The sequence below is a fragment of the Myxocyprinus asiaticus genome, chromosome 34, assembly GCF_019703515.2.
Source record: "Myxocyprinus asiaticus isolate MX2 ecotype Aquarium Trade chromosome 34, UBuf_Myxa_2, whole genome shotgun sequence".
Classification (NCBI taxonomy): Eukaryota; Metazoa; Chordata; class Actinopteri; order Cypriniformes; family Catostomidae; genus Myxocyprinus; species Myxocyprinus asiaticus.
The window spans coordinates 1,380,201-1,395,870 of NC_059377.1; the positions used below are offsets into that span (position 1 = coordinate 1,380,201).

Consider the following 15,670-nt stretch of genomic DNA (forward strand, 5'->3'; position numbering starts at 1 on the left):
CAAAAAATTTATAACAAGAGGAAAGCTCTCTAAAATTTGTCCATAATTCTTGAAGGTCTAGACTTTAACAACAACAACAACAACAACACTGTAAATTAAGGTGCATTCCTGATAGCAGATTAATTTTAGTTATAGCTAAATCTAGATAAATTAAAAAAACATGTTCCCTACTGCAATTTAACAATGTCAAACAATGTTTTAATTATTTTCAGAGACTGAATTTGGCCAAAATATTTTTTTTTTGTTGAAAGATTACTGCCTAGGTTTACAGTTCAGATATGCATTTGATTCAATAATTAGTTGCTTTTGTAATTTATTTTGATTTAAATAATACCTACTGAAAACATGTAATTATAATTTACAGTTTATTGGTGTTTTTCCAGTATGGTCTATTTTCTGTTACAGTACCACTGTCCATTTCCTGTATGCCTAAATGTACAAATAAAACATTATCAGTATTATTAAACACATCGATGGCCTACTGTTGCACTGCGCTCAAGCAAATAAAAATGCATGAACAGTCGGCTCATTGTAACGTTGGATATAAGTGCTTGAATCCATTTGCGGGTTTGAGAATGTGACAGAAAGCACAAACATATTAATTCCAAACAACAGGACATTTTCATCACTCTCCTCAATCTGAAACAATCCTTCATTTGAATTTCATGCTATCACTACAATGCAACCCACAAAAATTCATGTCATTGTCATCTATCAATCTCCAGGTAAGCTGGCTAACTTTCTTGAAGAGCTAGATGTCCTGCTACCCTCCTTCCTAGAAGATGGCAGGCCATTTGTGGTTCTTGGGGATTTCAACATACACCAAGACAAGCCCCAGGCCACTGAACTTCATACTCCTCTGGCCTTGTTTGACTTGGGAAGACTATGCACTACCGCAACTCACAGATCAGGCAACCAGTTGGACCTCATTTTTACACGTAACTGTACCACCACAAATGTTCTTGTTACTCCTTTACATGTTTCTGATCACTACTTCGTTCAATTCAACATGACTCTCCCATCTATATTTAAACAGATTTTAACAACCTGTCTAGACAGCATCTGTCCTCACTCCTCTAGGCCAGCACGTATGACACCAGCCAACCTCTGGCTCTCTGACGTTCTTCATGAACATCGGACTGACCTCAGGGTGGCTGAGGGGAGATGGCGAAATCTAAAGATCCAGCAGACCTGAGTAAGTATCAGTCTCTGCTTGCTTTTCTGATAACGTTAAATCTGCAAAAACTTCCTTTTATCAGGACAAGATCAACAACACCTCCACAGACACTCGCAGCCTATTTAGGACATTCAACACATTCCTCTGTCCTCCCCCTCCACCGCCTGACACCTCAATGACAGCAGATGTCTTAGCCACTTTTTTTTTACTAATAAGGTTACAGCCATCAGCAGTACATTCTCAGCACCACCACACTCGCTCAAACACCCACCACCTGTATCCAGCTCTTCTAACTCCATCTTCTCTCCCCTGACCGACACAGATCTCTAAACTCCTCTCCAACCACCCCAATACCTGCCCCCTTAACCCTAATCCTTCCCACCTTCTCCAAACCATCTCTCTGTCCATCCTACCTGCACTCACACACATAATTAACATCTCTACTTACAGGCACTTTTCCCACTATGTTTAAGCAGTGTAAGCAATGTACACCTGCATCCGTCTGACGCAGGTGTACACTGACGCGTCCTTAAACAATCCCTTATATTAAATCTCGGACTGATTGACGAATTCAAATGCATAAGGAATTGCTGTGTTCTGTAGGCCAATGAGTCTTATGTTCAATAATATGGGGAAAAAAAAACAATATATTGCATTCTAAAGCCACTTTTTGTGATGTCTTTTTTAATGCTCGTGTGCCTAAATAATGTAATGCATTTTAATTATGTATTATTACTTTTTAAAATATATACACATTTTATTTATAATTATTTATATAGCCATAATTATTTAATTATTATAAATTGTATTATTGTTATTTGTGGGGCTTTCCCAGCAAATATTTATGTATGCGATTGTTTACGATTAATTAGATTAATTAATTGGCACCGTATGTAATTAATTTGAAAAATTTTAATTGATTGACAGCCCTAGCCTAAACACATTAAGATACTTTAACTACAATGGGCAAAGTTTTAATAAAAATGAAGTTTTACAGATTCCCAGAGAGATTACTTAATATGAAACTGCAATATTTTTGTCATAGTTCACCGTGATCATTTTAGTAAGGGTGATGTATTGTTTAAAAAGCCTTGCAGGGGTCTGGGTAGCTCAACCCAGCTGGGTAGTAGTGAGCGAGTAAAGACGCTGACTACCACACCAGGAGTCGCGAGTTTGAATCCAGAGCATGCTGAGTGACTCCAGCCAGGTCTCCTAAGCAACCAAATTGGCACGATTGCTAGGGAGGGTAGAGTCACATGGTGTAACCTCCTTGTGATCGCTATAATGTGGTTCGTTCTCAGTGCGGCGCGTGGTGAGTTGAGCGTGGTTGGTGTGAAGCCTCCACACGCGCTATGTCTCCGTGGCAACGCGCTCAACAAGCCACGTGATAAGATGCGCAGGTTGACTGTCTCAGATGCGGAGGCAACTGGGATTCGTCCTCCGCCACCCGGACTGAGGCAAATCACTACGCAACCACGAGGACTTAAGAGTGCATTGGGAATTGGGCATTCCAAACTGGCAGAAAGAGGAAAAATCCCCCCCCCCCCCCCCAAAAAGCTTCCATATGCGCCATGTCTCCGCGGTAACGTGCTCAACAAGCCATGTGATAAGATACGCAGGTTGACGGTCTCAAACACAGAGGAAACTGAGATTCATCCTCCGCCACCTGGATTGAGGCGAGTCTCTATGCCACCACGAGGACTTAAGAGTGCATTGGGAATTGGGCATTCCAAATTGGGGAGAAAAGGGGAGGAAATATAAACAACAACAACGACTTTTAATTGAAGTTGGTGCATGGCACTCTTTTTCTTATCAGAGTGGTTTATAATGTCGGGGTTGTTTAGCCGTTTAAGAGATTTTACTTTCTTCATATCTCTTTAAAATCAAAATTATCAGTAGAATTCAAATAGGTAACATGAGTTTTGAGGTCTACACCGCCATAACCCGCGCAAGTGATTCTATCTGTGCTATCCTGTCTCTGGTAGGATAACTTGCACAAGTGATTCTGTGGTGCTTTGCGTGCAAAACCAGGCTTTTCAGATGAAAAACATATTTAAAGCTTATAAAGAAGAACATAAGATGAATCATTAAATATGATTTGACGGCCCGGAATTTTGTTTGGGTGGCTGCTGAAAAATGTTCAATGCGAAAAACCCTGTTAACATACATAATATATTTGGGTGAAATAATATAACAAATTTGCTTAATTAGTTGCTGAAGATTTGCCATTACAGACATAGATGCATCGCTAAACAATGTCTGCTGAAAAACCGGACATTCAACTGTGACCACAAGTAAATCAAACTCTCCTGCTTTCACCCTGAATTGTGATTTCAGACAAGTATGGACTAGCCCCAAACCTCACCTCGGACAGTGGACACAGGGATAATTTTGCCTTCCATCATGTCATAGATGTAGAAGAGCTTGTTCCTCATTCCAGTGGCCACAACATGTTCCCCATCAGTGCTAAAGGAAGCTTTATTCACTGGAAAATTCTCCAGATGGATGCTTTGGATTTTGGGGTTGCTCTTGCCATCAACCTGTTCAACAGCAACTGTTAGGGTTATTTTATGTAGTGGAGTTCATTCAAAACTACTGTTGTGTAGAGAAGCAACAACAACTGTTATTTTGAGTCAGAGCTTTCAATTAATTTGTTGAAATAGTTCACAAAATCGGTCTTAATGATTCATTCACTAATCCAATTCTTGAGTTCCCCATTCATTATAACAGTAATTGCATGGAAATAAACCGATACTGTAGCTTACCTGAAAGAGTGATATAGAGTGATCCAGACCTGCTGTCATCACAATCTGAGCAGATGGGTGAAACTGTACTGTTGTAAGCCGATCATCGCCTGGACGTTCATTATTGGCATTCAAGCACTTTTTTATCTGCCACCAAGAGAAAAAAATTAGGCTAATACTACAATAGACTAAATACTTTGTCACATTTAATGTAAGTTTTGCCTATAGTGAAAAGTAGGGAACTTTTTTTTTCCCAGGGCCCAGATGGAAACAGATCACTTTTTTTCTCATATTCTGCAGGGGTAAAATCTGCGGAAATCAGTGACATACAGAACTGGAAAAACAGTGAAATATGTCCCAGGGTACCTATTTTCTAATCATGCAAGTACAGTTCTTATCTACTTAAATGGGAAAAGACAGAAAGATTACATTTTAATAACATAAGAAATCACAAGTAGAATCTGGTAACAATAGAGCGCAACAGTCTGGTTCTGGAAGTAAAAATCCCAAAGACAAACTGATTTTCAATGATAACTTATAAACCTTTACAGACAGACCTACCATGAGCTGCGAGGTTATTTACCAATGGTATATGCTTTTGTTGAAGCCATCTGTCTGCGTGATTTCAACTTCATTGTATAAAAATTTTGTTTGATAGCAGAATTCATGGAAATCAACTACAGCAGAGAAAGATCCACCAATCAGAGAACCGCGGCCAACAAAAAGTGCCTCGGACCGACCTCCTGCTCCCATGATACACTGTGAATGACATAATCGAGCCGGTCTCCTTTCTTCCTTAAACTACTTAAATATTTGTACAAATCTGAATATTTAGCAATAAACGTAAAATATATTGTTTCTATACTTAATCAACAACCTAAAATCAATAGTTTTATATATTCCCATCGTTTGTTTTATTCAATGACATCATAGCCCTCATGAAAGACGGTAAGTACACAGCCTTGTACCCTTGTCTTTATGTCCGATTTTCATATACTTTTTTGCCTCAAAACAAAGTTAGTGATGTTGTGATTAGTTTTGTTCATGGCTCACAACTCTTTTATGAAGACTTTATAAAAAGTCTATGGAAGAAATTAATGGAGAAAATATTTCCGGAACCTAGACAGCTGAAAAAGTGGGCAGCCACTGCTGCGCTCTATTGTATCATAAAAGTTTGCTTCTTGAGCTATGTAACGACCCAGCAAACACAGAATGGTCCCCTAACGTTATCCTATGGTTCCTTTTTGTTTGTTTTTTTGTGGAACCATCCTATTCAGGTTCTATTTTTATAACCATAAACTAACCTTCCCAGAACATTGCGGGAGGTTTTTGTAGGACAACCTAATAAGAACTTAAAATGCTCCATAATGATTATTTTTAGGATTTATTTTTCACTCACATTTTCCATTATTTAAAAAAATAATAATTTTAGTAGACGATCCCAGAATGTACTGCAATGAGCGGATGATGAAGCGAGAGAAATTTCATTATCACTGTACTTAATATATTTAATACTGAAAAAATAAAGTTTAATATGATAGAACACTGACTATTTTACCCAAAATGTGTGTGCTATGAATATTTATGCTCAGAGTATCATGTCATTACTCTCGCACCACCTGTATTGAAATCAGTTGCGAGTCGAGTCTCGGCTGTGTCTAGAACAGTGTTTCTCAACCCTGTTCCTGGAGGCCCCCCAACACTGCACATTTTGTATATCTCCCTTTTTTGACACACCTAGTTCAGGTCTTGGGAGTCTCCACTAATGAGCTGATGAGTTGAATCAGGTGTGTTTGATAAGGGAGATATCCAAAATGTGTAGAGTTGGGGGGCTTCCAGGAACAGAATTGAGAATCACTGGTCTAGAAGATAACCGTCCGAATGCCAAAGTCTGCCAAAGAGTTAGGGCTAGATTTAGGGGTAGGGTTAAATGTTAGGGTTAGGTTTACGGGTAGGTGTAGGGTTTCTGTGGGACTCCAGAAAAACATACAGTGTGTGAACATCAAATTAGACTCAAGACTTTTGGCATCCAGATAGTTACCTTCTAGACACTACCTTGAGTCTGCTGTGCGCTGCCCGTGAGGAATGCTATTTGAATGACTTGTGAAGGCGCCCTGAATCCGTCGCCTTTGTAGAGCAACCAAATCGCTCTCTAAGGGCGCCTACACACTAGGAAAGCTCCGACGGTGCGTTTTATGTATGAGAATCCCAAAGGTCCGTTTGGAAGGCGTGAACCACAGATGAGGAAGTCAAGGACAGAGATGACTATTTAAAATATATCTTTTTGACAATGTACCAGTAAACACTGAAACTCTCTCCACAATTACTATCTATTTAGGCTGACAAAGAAAGGAGGATAGGGAATAAATACACCGCATACATGAGTTTTTGTCCAGGTTTTTTTTTTCCGATTTCACAGCACAACTAATCCCGTCTCTCCGAGATTCCTATTGGTCAATGGATGCCTACATCCGAATGCATTGCAGCAAAAGTTCAAATGTTTTCAAATTTGGTTGCATGATGGAGTTTCACTATCACAAAGCTTTGCGTTTTCTTTCTCCTTCCTTTCGACGCTCCATCCCCATTGAGATCAATAAATTCGCAGCGTTCTCTGACTCAGTTTAAACTCTAGCGTGTAGGTGCCCTTAAGCCTGGTTTATGCTTTAAGTCATCACGGCTGCCACCTAGCCTTTGCGGCTCCATTTCGTGTGGCCATGCACACGCCAATTTATTTGTACTTTTCGCGCAGTGCTTCAATCCCACTGGACAAAATCGAGGAAAGGGACAGGGTAAATGTGCCTGTACTTTTGAAAAACTACTGCAAATAATGTTAAAATGACAATGTTTTCACAGTGATATTACCTGTTGCAGCTCCTCAGTTCTTGTTTAGAAAGACTAGTAAGCCTATATATCTGCTATCTTTTGTAGACTTATAAAATACAATAAAAACAATACACGAGTTTGGTTTTATTAATATATAACTGAACAGCTTTTGTTTTCTATACTGTGTGAAATAAAAGCATTTTAATTAACGTGTGTTTAAATGTAATTGGAGTTCATTCCATGTTTTTTTTGTATTATTATTTTTAATCCCCTTTTCTCCAAATTTGGAATGCCCAATTCCCACTACTTAGTAGGTCCCCGTGGTGGCGCGGTTACTCACCTCAATCCAGGTGGTGGAGGACAAGTCTCAGATGCCTCCGCTTCTGAGACCGTCAATCCACGCATCTTATCACGTGGCTCGCTGTGCATGACACTGCGGAGACTCACAGCACGTGGAGGCTCATGCTACTCTCCGTGACCCACGCACAACTCACCACATGCCCCCAAAGGTTACCCCATGTGACTCTACCCTCCCTAGCAACCGGGCCAATTTGGTTGCTTAGGAGACCTGGCTGGAGTCACTCAGCACACCCTGGATTCGAACTCACGACTCCAGGGGTGGTAGTCAGCGTCTTTACTCGCTGAGCTACCCAGGCCTCCCATTCCATGTTTTAAAGTTTTTTTGTTTTTTTTTGGGGGGGGGGGGGGGGGATTTTTCCCCTTTTTCTCCCAATTTGGAATGCCCAATTCCCAATGCGCTCTAAGTCCTCGTGATCGTATAGTGATTCGTCTCAGTCCGGGTGGTGGAGGACGAATCCCAGTTGCCTCCGCGTCTGAGACAGTCAACCCGCGCATCTTATCACGTGGCTTGTTGAGCGCGTTGCCACGGAGACATAGCACGTGTGGAGGCTTCTCGGTGGGGCGTGTGCTGAGTTGTGCGTGGACACCGCAGAGAATAGCGTGAAGCCTCCACACGTGCTAGGTCTCCAAGGTAACGCGCTCAACAAGCCACGTGATAAGATGCGCGAATTGATGGTCTCAAATGCGGAGGCAACTGAGATTCGACCTCCGCCACCTGGATTGAGGAGAGTCACTATGCCACAACGAGGACCTAGAGCGCATTGGGAATTGGGCATGCCAAATTGGAGAGAAAAAAATAAAAAATAAATTATATATATATATATATATATATATATATATATATATATATATATATATATATATAAAATATATAAAAAGCACTAGCATCTTAATTGTAAACAAATAAAAGTGCTTGAGTTTAGCCACAGACAGACAGTGTAAATAGCCTAGTGGTTCTTAAGTGTTTTTTGTTTTTTTTTTTACCTCTTGTATATGACCAGCGAACATGAAGTATTTATTATCATAGCTGGCCAGGTGAATGTAAAGTTGAGCAAAACTCTACTGCTGTTTCTTGCTGAATTAGCTGATATTTTCTCTGCACTGCTGTCTGGGATAAGTGCAACTGCGGTGCGCATCAAGTACAAATGCCTCGGTCACCGAAAACTGTGCGCGCAGGACACGTTGCAGTGCCAGGCAGCTGCCTATGTAGGCAGGAGACAGTGAGGCAGCCCTCTAAGCTTTGGAACAGATTCAGTCGGGGGCAGCACTGTCACTGAAATGCACTGCAGGAAACACTTTGAGAGTATTTTATTTTTTTATGTAACCGGTTTTGAACAAGAACGGGTTCTCTGTTCCCAAGCCTACAGACTGCTTTCATCAGCAATCCCCAAATGGATAAATACACAATCCCAAACATGTACAGGGTAAAGTTAGTCAATGAATTGCATTGCCTAATTCAGTCCATGTCAATTGTTTATTTTCAATTTATGTGCTAATCCAGTTATTTCAGAGAGCTTCAGGGTGACAGGGAATCGGAGAAAGTTGGGAGGTCCGTCACCCCTTTTCCATTTTAAATCAGTGTGTGACAGTTTTTTGGGTTTTTTTGGAGTCGGCTAGTGAGATGCTGGCTTAATGGGTTTTTTTTTTTATAACGAACCTTGAAGGCTTCCCGAGTCAGTCGGCTGCATGAACTCAGAAGCATATCTGATGACAACACAAGTTTAGACTGGGGTATAATTTTTTTCACTAGTCTGTGCTGACTGTCGGTGGGGACCGCATATCATGCCATATGTCAGTTTCAAGCATTTCAACTATTTCAATTTGCTGCCTGAGGAATGACAGTGGTTATTACTTATTGAGGTTTGCGGTCACACAGATAAAAAAAACAAAAACAACAAAAAAACATCCCATATATATAAGCTTGCTCTACTGTTGTGTACATAATTATAAATATGATGCAATCTCTGGATCATCTGTCTAAATAAAAGGGTCATTCCGGTTGTCTATCTACGTAATTTAACTTTTTCTGTACATGATAAATTTGGGAAAATAAACCTAAACACAATGGACATAAAATGAGTCATAAACGCACAAACTGAACAAAAGATAAAACCTTAATAACTCCTTTTGGAAGGCTATCTGATGAGCCAATAAAGTTTCCAGTCCTTCGCAGCAATTCTTCACTATCATCCTCATCTTCACACTCATCTTCTGCTTGTAAAAAATACAAAGAGTACAATATGTATAGTTTGATCTAATAAAAGCACCCATCAAAGTCCTTTTGCTGTATTTTTTCAAAATGTAATTCCTTATTACCTTTTCCATGACTCTTCCTCACAGTCACTTCTGCCCAGTCGGGTGTTCCGCCCATTGCTTTCTGAAATCTGTTAAAACAAATTACTGTAACTTTCCTTCCACATTGGATTTTTTTTTTGTGTGTGTGTCTTTTTGTCCCCCATGACTTACTGTTCCTTTAAGCGCTGCTGTAACTTTTGTTTTGTTATCTTGGCTTCTGCTTCACTCTTTTTAATGTCCTTGCGAAAACGATGCATCATATCAACCCTAAATGTCAGAAAACAAGCTGTAAGAAAGATCACATTAAAGCTAGAACTGACAACTGACCCTTCGCTAAGCTCCGCCCTGCCTTGGTAACCGTTGCTCGCGCTGACAAACTTTGCAGAATTTCCAACAGGAATGATTGGGAGATTGCCATGAATGCCACGGTTTTTGTCAAAATATTCTCAAACTGAATTGATAATATTTTTATTTCTTATTCTTGCTCATTTTAAACAATGACCTGCACTGCACATAAATAACTAATATTGTCATTATATTCATGCTGGTTAGCCAGAGGGGAACTGGCCCCCACTGTGAGCCTGGTTTCTCCCAAGGTTATTTTTCTCCATTATCCAACATCTTATGGAGTTTTGTGCTCCTTGCCACAGCCACCTTCAGCTTGCTCACTGGGGTTATAAATACAATTATTATTTATTTTTATAGACAATTTACAATCATATTTAATCAAACTACACAATGATGACTAAGACTTTATAGATATTAGTTTTCATGTTCTGTTAATGCATGACCTTCTTTAAAGCTGCTTTGAAACGATGTGTGTTGTGAAAAGTGCTATACAAATAAAAATGACGACTTACGTGGTCTGGAATGAAGAGTGACATTTTTATCTGATTTTATCTGTAAGCATATTTATCTGATTTACTATATCCTTTTTTTGTCAAAGGAATTGTTAATTTACACAGTAATTTGATTTAAAACTGTGGATACTGTGAATTGTGGCAAACAATTTTCACATATTATGTTTCCATCCAAGTTGCGAATTTAATTTACGCAAAAAATCAGAATAATTGCAAAAACAATGCAAATAAAGCCACGCTTCCATGCCTTGCTTTCAGACTGACCACAAAAACGTCACTTACGGGGAAACTGTAGCCACTGTGACTATTAATAAAATGCTTGTGATTTAGAGCAGGCAGACAAAACACTCTAGAAGAACTTGTCTCATGTCAGGGAGCGACACTGCATCACACATTTCTGGGAGTGCTGTGTGTGTGCATTCCTCAATCTTTATAACTTTACCGTGCAGTGCCGTTTTCAGGAGTTTTTGCTTAAAAACCTATTCACAAAACTGCTAAGAGCAAGTTTTACTAAGGAAATCTTAAGATAAGAGTTAGGCAGAGTTGACCTCGTTGCTATGGATGACGTCACGTTTTATGAGCGTGCCCTTTTCAATCACCCACAGTGACTGGAAAGGGAACCACTATTTGTCAGCAAAGACAGACAACGACAGAGACAGATATTTATTTTCGGTTGATGTCCATTTCTTCAGCCTGTGTCGATGCAATGAAACAAGTGTGCATCCCGTCTTTACCATCAATAGACCGAGTAGCCCTATGTTGGCCGTGAATGCCACTTTTTCTTTGCGAGCGCACATCCACAGGAGAAAACACAATACGAATTGTCGGATGATTGTCTGGAGAGGGTATTCATAGTTTGATCTATTATACTGCTGACGGATGACAGAAATTCCCAATTCATCCGTGCTACAGTCATTTTGTCTGTGGCCAGGGAGCACAGAGTTGTCAAAACCTGTATCTCCGGTGTAACTGGGTCGCTTCGATTTGTGGGAGAGGTAACTGCATCTCTGAGTTTACAATAATGTAAACACCTTTGTGATTCAGATGATAGCTTTTTTAAAGGTCAGTGTTAACATTATAATTTGTATAATATAATATTATTAAAATACACTGACTTAATTGTCATTTAGGCGATACCTTTTTAAAATGTCAAAGTCATAATATCCTAATAAAGCAGAAGCCTTGTTTCGGTTCGTTTTTGAGTCACTCTTAAGGATTTAGAAGTCCTCAGGATGACTTCTAAGTTGTCTTGGGTTTAAGAGCTACTTTTAGCCTTAAACTTTTCATGAATTACTCAAATGAAAATTTCACAAGTCCTAAAATTAGAAGTGACATGCCCCTAATTTTTAAGTGTTGCTCTTTAATTTCCACATTAGGAGCTACTTTTAGCCTTAAGATTGTTTTAGCTCCTAAACCCACAGCAGCTTAAATATCATCCTGAGAACTTCTAAATCCCTAAGAGTGACTCACAAACGATACGAAACATGGCTTCTGTCATCAATCCACATTAAAAACAATGTATTAGAATATTATGACACTGACCTTTTAAAAAGGTGTCGCCTGAATTGCAATTGAGTCAATGTATTTTAATAATACAATATTATAAATATTATAATATTGACATTGACCTTTAAAAAAAGGTATTGCCTTTTTTTTTAATAAAAATTAAAATTAAAAAAAAAAAAAAAAAAAAAAAAAAAATCACAATCTACACTCCATACCCCATAAAGACAAAGCAAAAAACAGATTTTTGATAACTTTGCAAATTTATTAAAGAGACAAATTTCATCTTTGAGATGTTTCTACACTTTGACTGGAGTCCACCTGTGGCAAATTCAATTGATTGGACATGATTTGGAAAGGCACACACCTGCCTATATAAGGTCTCACAGCTGAAAATGCATAGAGCAAAAACCAAGCATTGATATGGTAGAATGGGATTATCTTTTTAAGATTTTGGAAATGTACGGGTTTGGGAATACTTTTATTGGATGGATTAAGTTACTTTATAGACACCCGGTAGCGGCGGTACAAACAAATGGATTAATTTCAGATTATTTTACTCTGAATAGGGGCACTCAGCAGGGTTGCCCTCTTTCCCCGTTATTGTTCTGTCTTGCCCTGGAACCATTAGCAGCCGCGATAAGAAAGGAGGATGATTTTCCAGGGGTGATGGCAGGAGGTGTGGCGCATAAGCTTTTACTCTACGCAGATGATATTTTATTATTCATCTCCGACCCTACTAGATCTATCTCTTGCCTCCACAGTATTATTAATTCCTTTTCTAAGTTCTCAGGATACAGAGTCAATTGGTCTAAATCTGAAGCTTTGGCTCTGACTGCGTACTGCCCGATAACGGCTTTTCAGCTGGGCGCCTTCCAGTGGTCCAAACAGGGTATTAAGTATTTGGGTATTTTATTCCCAGCAAATTTGTGTGATTTAGTTAGAGTTAATTTTGACCCTTTAGTAAAAAGGTTTTCGAGCGATGTGGGCAGGTGGGCTTCATTACATTTATCTATGATTGGGAAGGTTAATGTAATTAAAACAAATTGTATTCCAAAATTCAACTACCTGTTACAGTCTCTCCCTGTAGATGTCCCCCTCTCTTATTTCAAGCAATTTGATAGCATAGCCCTTCATTTTGAATGGTAAATGTCCAAAAAGTTAAGGGGATGGAGGTCAGCTGGAGCATCCCCATTTCAGGAGTGGTGCTCGGAGATGGGGAGGGTGGCGGCTTTTGAATAAGTGTCATCTAGAAGACTGGGGAAACTGGACTCGTTTGTGGGGAAATGGGGCAGATATCTGGCGTTTTTGGAGGGCTCTCAGGGAGAGGCAGTGGAGTGAGAGGGGTAGTTGTTAATATGTGTGATCATTATTTGTGTGTGTGTGTATAATCATGTATGACCACTGGGATGTTGTTGAGGGCCAGGGTGGGGTTGGGGAGGGGAAATAGTGGGGGTTAATTATTGATTCTGTGTATATATGTTTTGTTTTTCTGTGTTTAATAGATGAATCAATAAAAAAATTGTTTATCAAAAAACATAGGATTGATTAGTCAGAAAGGCTTTTAAGGCTGGGCTTCGCGAAGGGTCAGTTAAACACATTCAAGAAGACAGACGATCACAGACCATCTAAACTATGTCTGTGATATTCTTAACATATATAATGTACACTCTATTATTGTGAAGGTAAATGACATCAAAAGATAGACTGGCCTTACTCTTCTTCCACTTCGTCATCTTCATCCTCCCACACAGCTTTTTTGTTTGAAGGATGTTTATGACATGCATCATTCTCCTCTGATGAAACACTGCATGTGTCATCTTCCAGTAAGGTGCTGCTATCCTTCTCATACAGATCACATTAAAATTAACATATCAATAAATTGTCAAAAAAACCACTCACTTATATTTAGCATCAATTATTTATTTTAAAATGTATATGAATAAGGGAAAGTATGTATTTAGATCCTGTGACTTGTTACCATTTCTTTCACTATTTTACTGACTTTTAGCTTTTTTGCAGTCTACTTAAATAGTTCTACGGTGTGACAAAAACTTTTTTTAAAAGTACACGTATCTCAATTAATTTGAGCTCATAATAACTGCATGTAGCCTATAAGACCTAAACAATATTTTTAAAGCTGTTTAAAGTTGTTTTAAATAAAGTCACACTGCAGGACACTGCTTGTGAAATAAAACGTGCATACAAATGTGTAACTTATTGTAGTTTTACGTAAAAACTACACTTTCTAGCAATAAGCCGCCATCTTAACGTATTGGTTAACCTATAGGCCATCATAACAGGACACTAAGAATTAATGTTGAGCTAAACCTCTGCCAGTCGCTCCGTCAGCTGCTCCTCCGCGCCGAACACGAGCTCCTCCAGCAGCCGAACGGACGCGTCCTCTTCGCCCAGAGTCGTGCACAGCGATGAGTGTTTCTGCTGTTTAAGGCGCTCCGATACAGCATACGCGGGATCCGGCTCTTCACTCAGTGGTCTCTTTCTGTGTTTTTTAACGAAAGGCGCAGACGACTCCATTATGACCAGGAGTAAATAAGTATCAATCGTGCAGTTATTAGACTTACAAAGAAAAAACTTTCTCGACGATGTAACCCGCGTGCGTCTTACATGTGTTCTTCTATATAATGGGGGTTGGCAAACCAGCTTAAGGTGCATTACCGCCACCAACTGGAATGGAGTGCGAAACGTCGAATGACTTTTTTACTATAAAACACAATAGAAATATACATTTATAATGACATTTATATGTGCAAATGAATAAAGCAAGTAACATAAACAAATTAAAATAAAGTAAAAAGATCAAAGAGGGCTTTTTTTATCCATCTTTTTTTCTTTTCTTTTTATCCCCTTTTCTCCCAATATGAAATGCCCAATTCCCACTACTTAGTAGGTCCTCGTGGTGGCGCAGTTGCTCACCTTAATCTGAGTGGTGGAGGACAAGTCTCAGCTGCCTCGGTTCCATATGGAGGCTCATGCTACTCTCCGCAATCCACGCACAAATTACCACGTGCATCACTGAGAGCGAGAACCCCTAATCGCGACCACGAGGAGGTTACCCCTTGTGACTCTACCCTCCCTAGCAACTGGGCCAATTTGGTTGCTTAGGAGACCTGGCTGGAGTCACTCAGCATGCCCTGGAAACGAACTCGTGACTCCAGGGGAGGTAGTCAGCGTCAAGTCAAGTCATTTTTATTTGTATAGCGCCTTTCACAACACACATCGTTTCAAAGCAGCTTTACAGAAGATCAGGCATTAACTGTAATATTTATAATGTCTTAGATTCATCATTGTGTAGTTTGATAAAATACGATTGTGAATTGTGTTTAAAAATAAGTAATTAAATAATAATTGTATTTATAACCCCAGTGAGCAAGCCGAAGGCGACTGTGGCAAGGAACACAAAACTCCATAAGATGTTGGATAATGGAGAAAAATAACCTTGGGAGAAACCAGACTCACTGTGGGGGCCAGTTCCCCTCTGGCTAACATCATGAATTTAATGCCAATATTACTTATGTATAGTGCAAGTCGTGGTTTAAAATTATTAAACTAAGTAAGTGTTAAGGGTCAGTGTTTAAAACAAAGATTTTGTATGAACTGTAAGATTAATATGTCTTTGAAGTCCAACCTGGATTAACTGCAGAAGTTCACTGATGAAGGGTTTTGTTGGCAATTAATTGATAGTCTATGTATTCCATTTCAAGAGTGTAGTCCATCATTAGACCAAGGTGATGCAGGCAGAGATCAGTTAGGTGCATCGCAGTTCAACCTGGCCAGTAATTTCGGTGAGGTCTATCCTAAGTCTAAGGTTCGGGCAATGGCATATGAAGTATCCCATGTCTTATGGTTGGTGTTGGCATCAGTTCATCCTCTGAAGTCCATCGTAA

General features: G+C 39.4%; 1 protein-coding gene across 1 annotated transcript in view; it reads right to left on the reverse strand.

The window, feature by feature from the left end:
* Positions 1–14,405, reverse strand: part of utp18 (UTP18 small subunit processome component) — a 75,142-nt gene extending 60,737 nt beyond the window's left edge. The window contains exons 1-7 of the mRNA XM_051670827.1: positions 14,094–14,405; positions 13,480–13,604; positions 9,571–9,666; positions 9,421–9,488; positions 9,218–9,315; positions 3,943–4,068; positions 3,543–3,717 (exon numbers count right to left, since the gene is read on the reverse strand). Coding sequence (XP_051526787.1) covers positions 3,543–3,717; positions 3,943–4,068; positions 9,218–9,315; positions 9,421–9,488; positions 9,571–9,666; positions 13,480–13,604; positions 14,094–14,300 — 895 coding nt within the window. The 5' untranslated portion in view covers positions 14,301–14,405. The remainder of the gene's footprint in view (positions 1–3,542; positions 3,718–3,942; positions 4,069–9,217; positions 9,316–9,420; positions 9,489–9,570; positions 9,667–13,479; positions 13,605–14,093) is intronic.
* Positions 14,406–15,670: the final 1,265 nt, after the last annotated feature.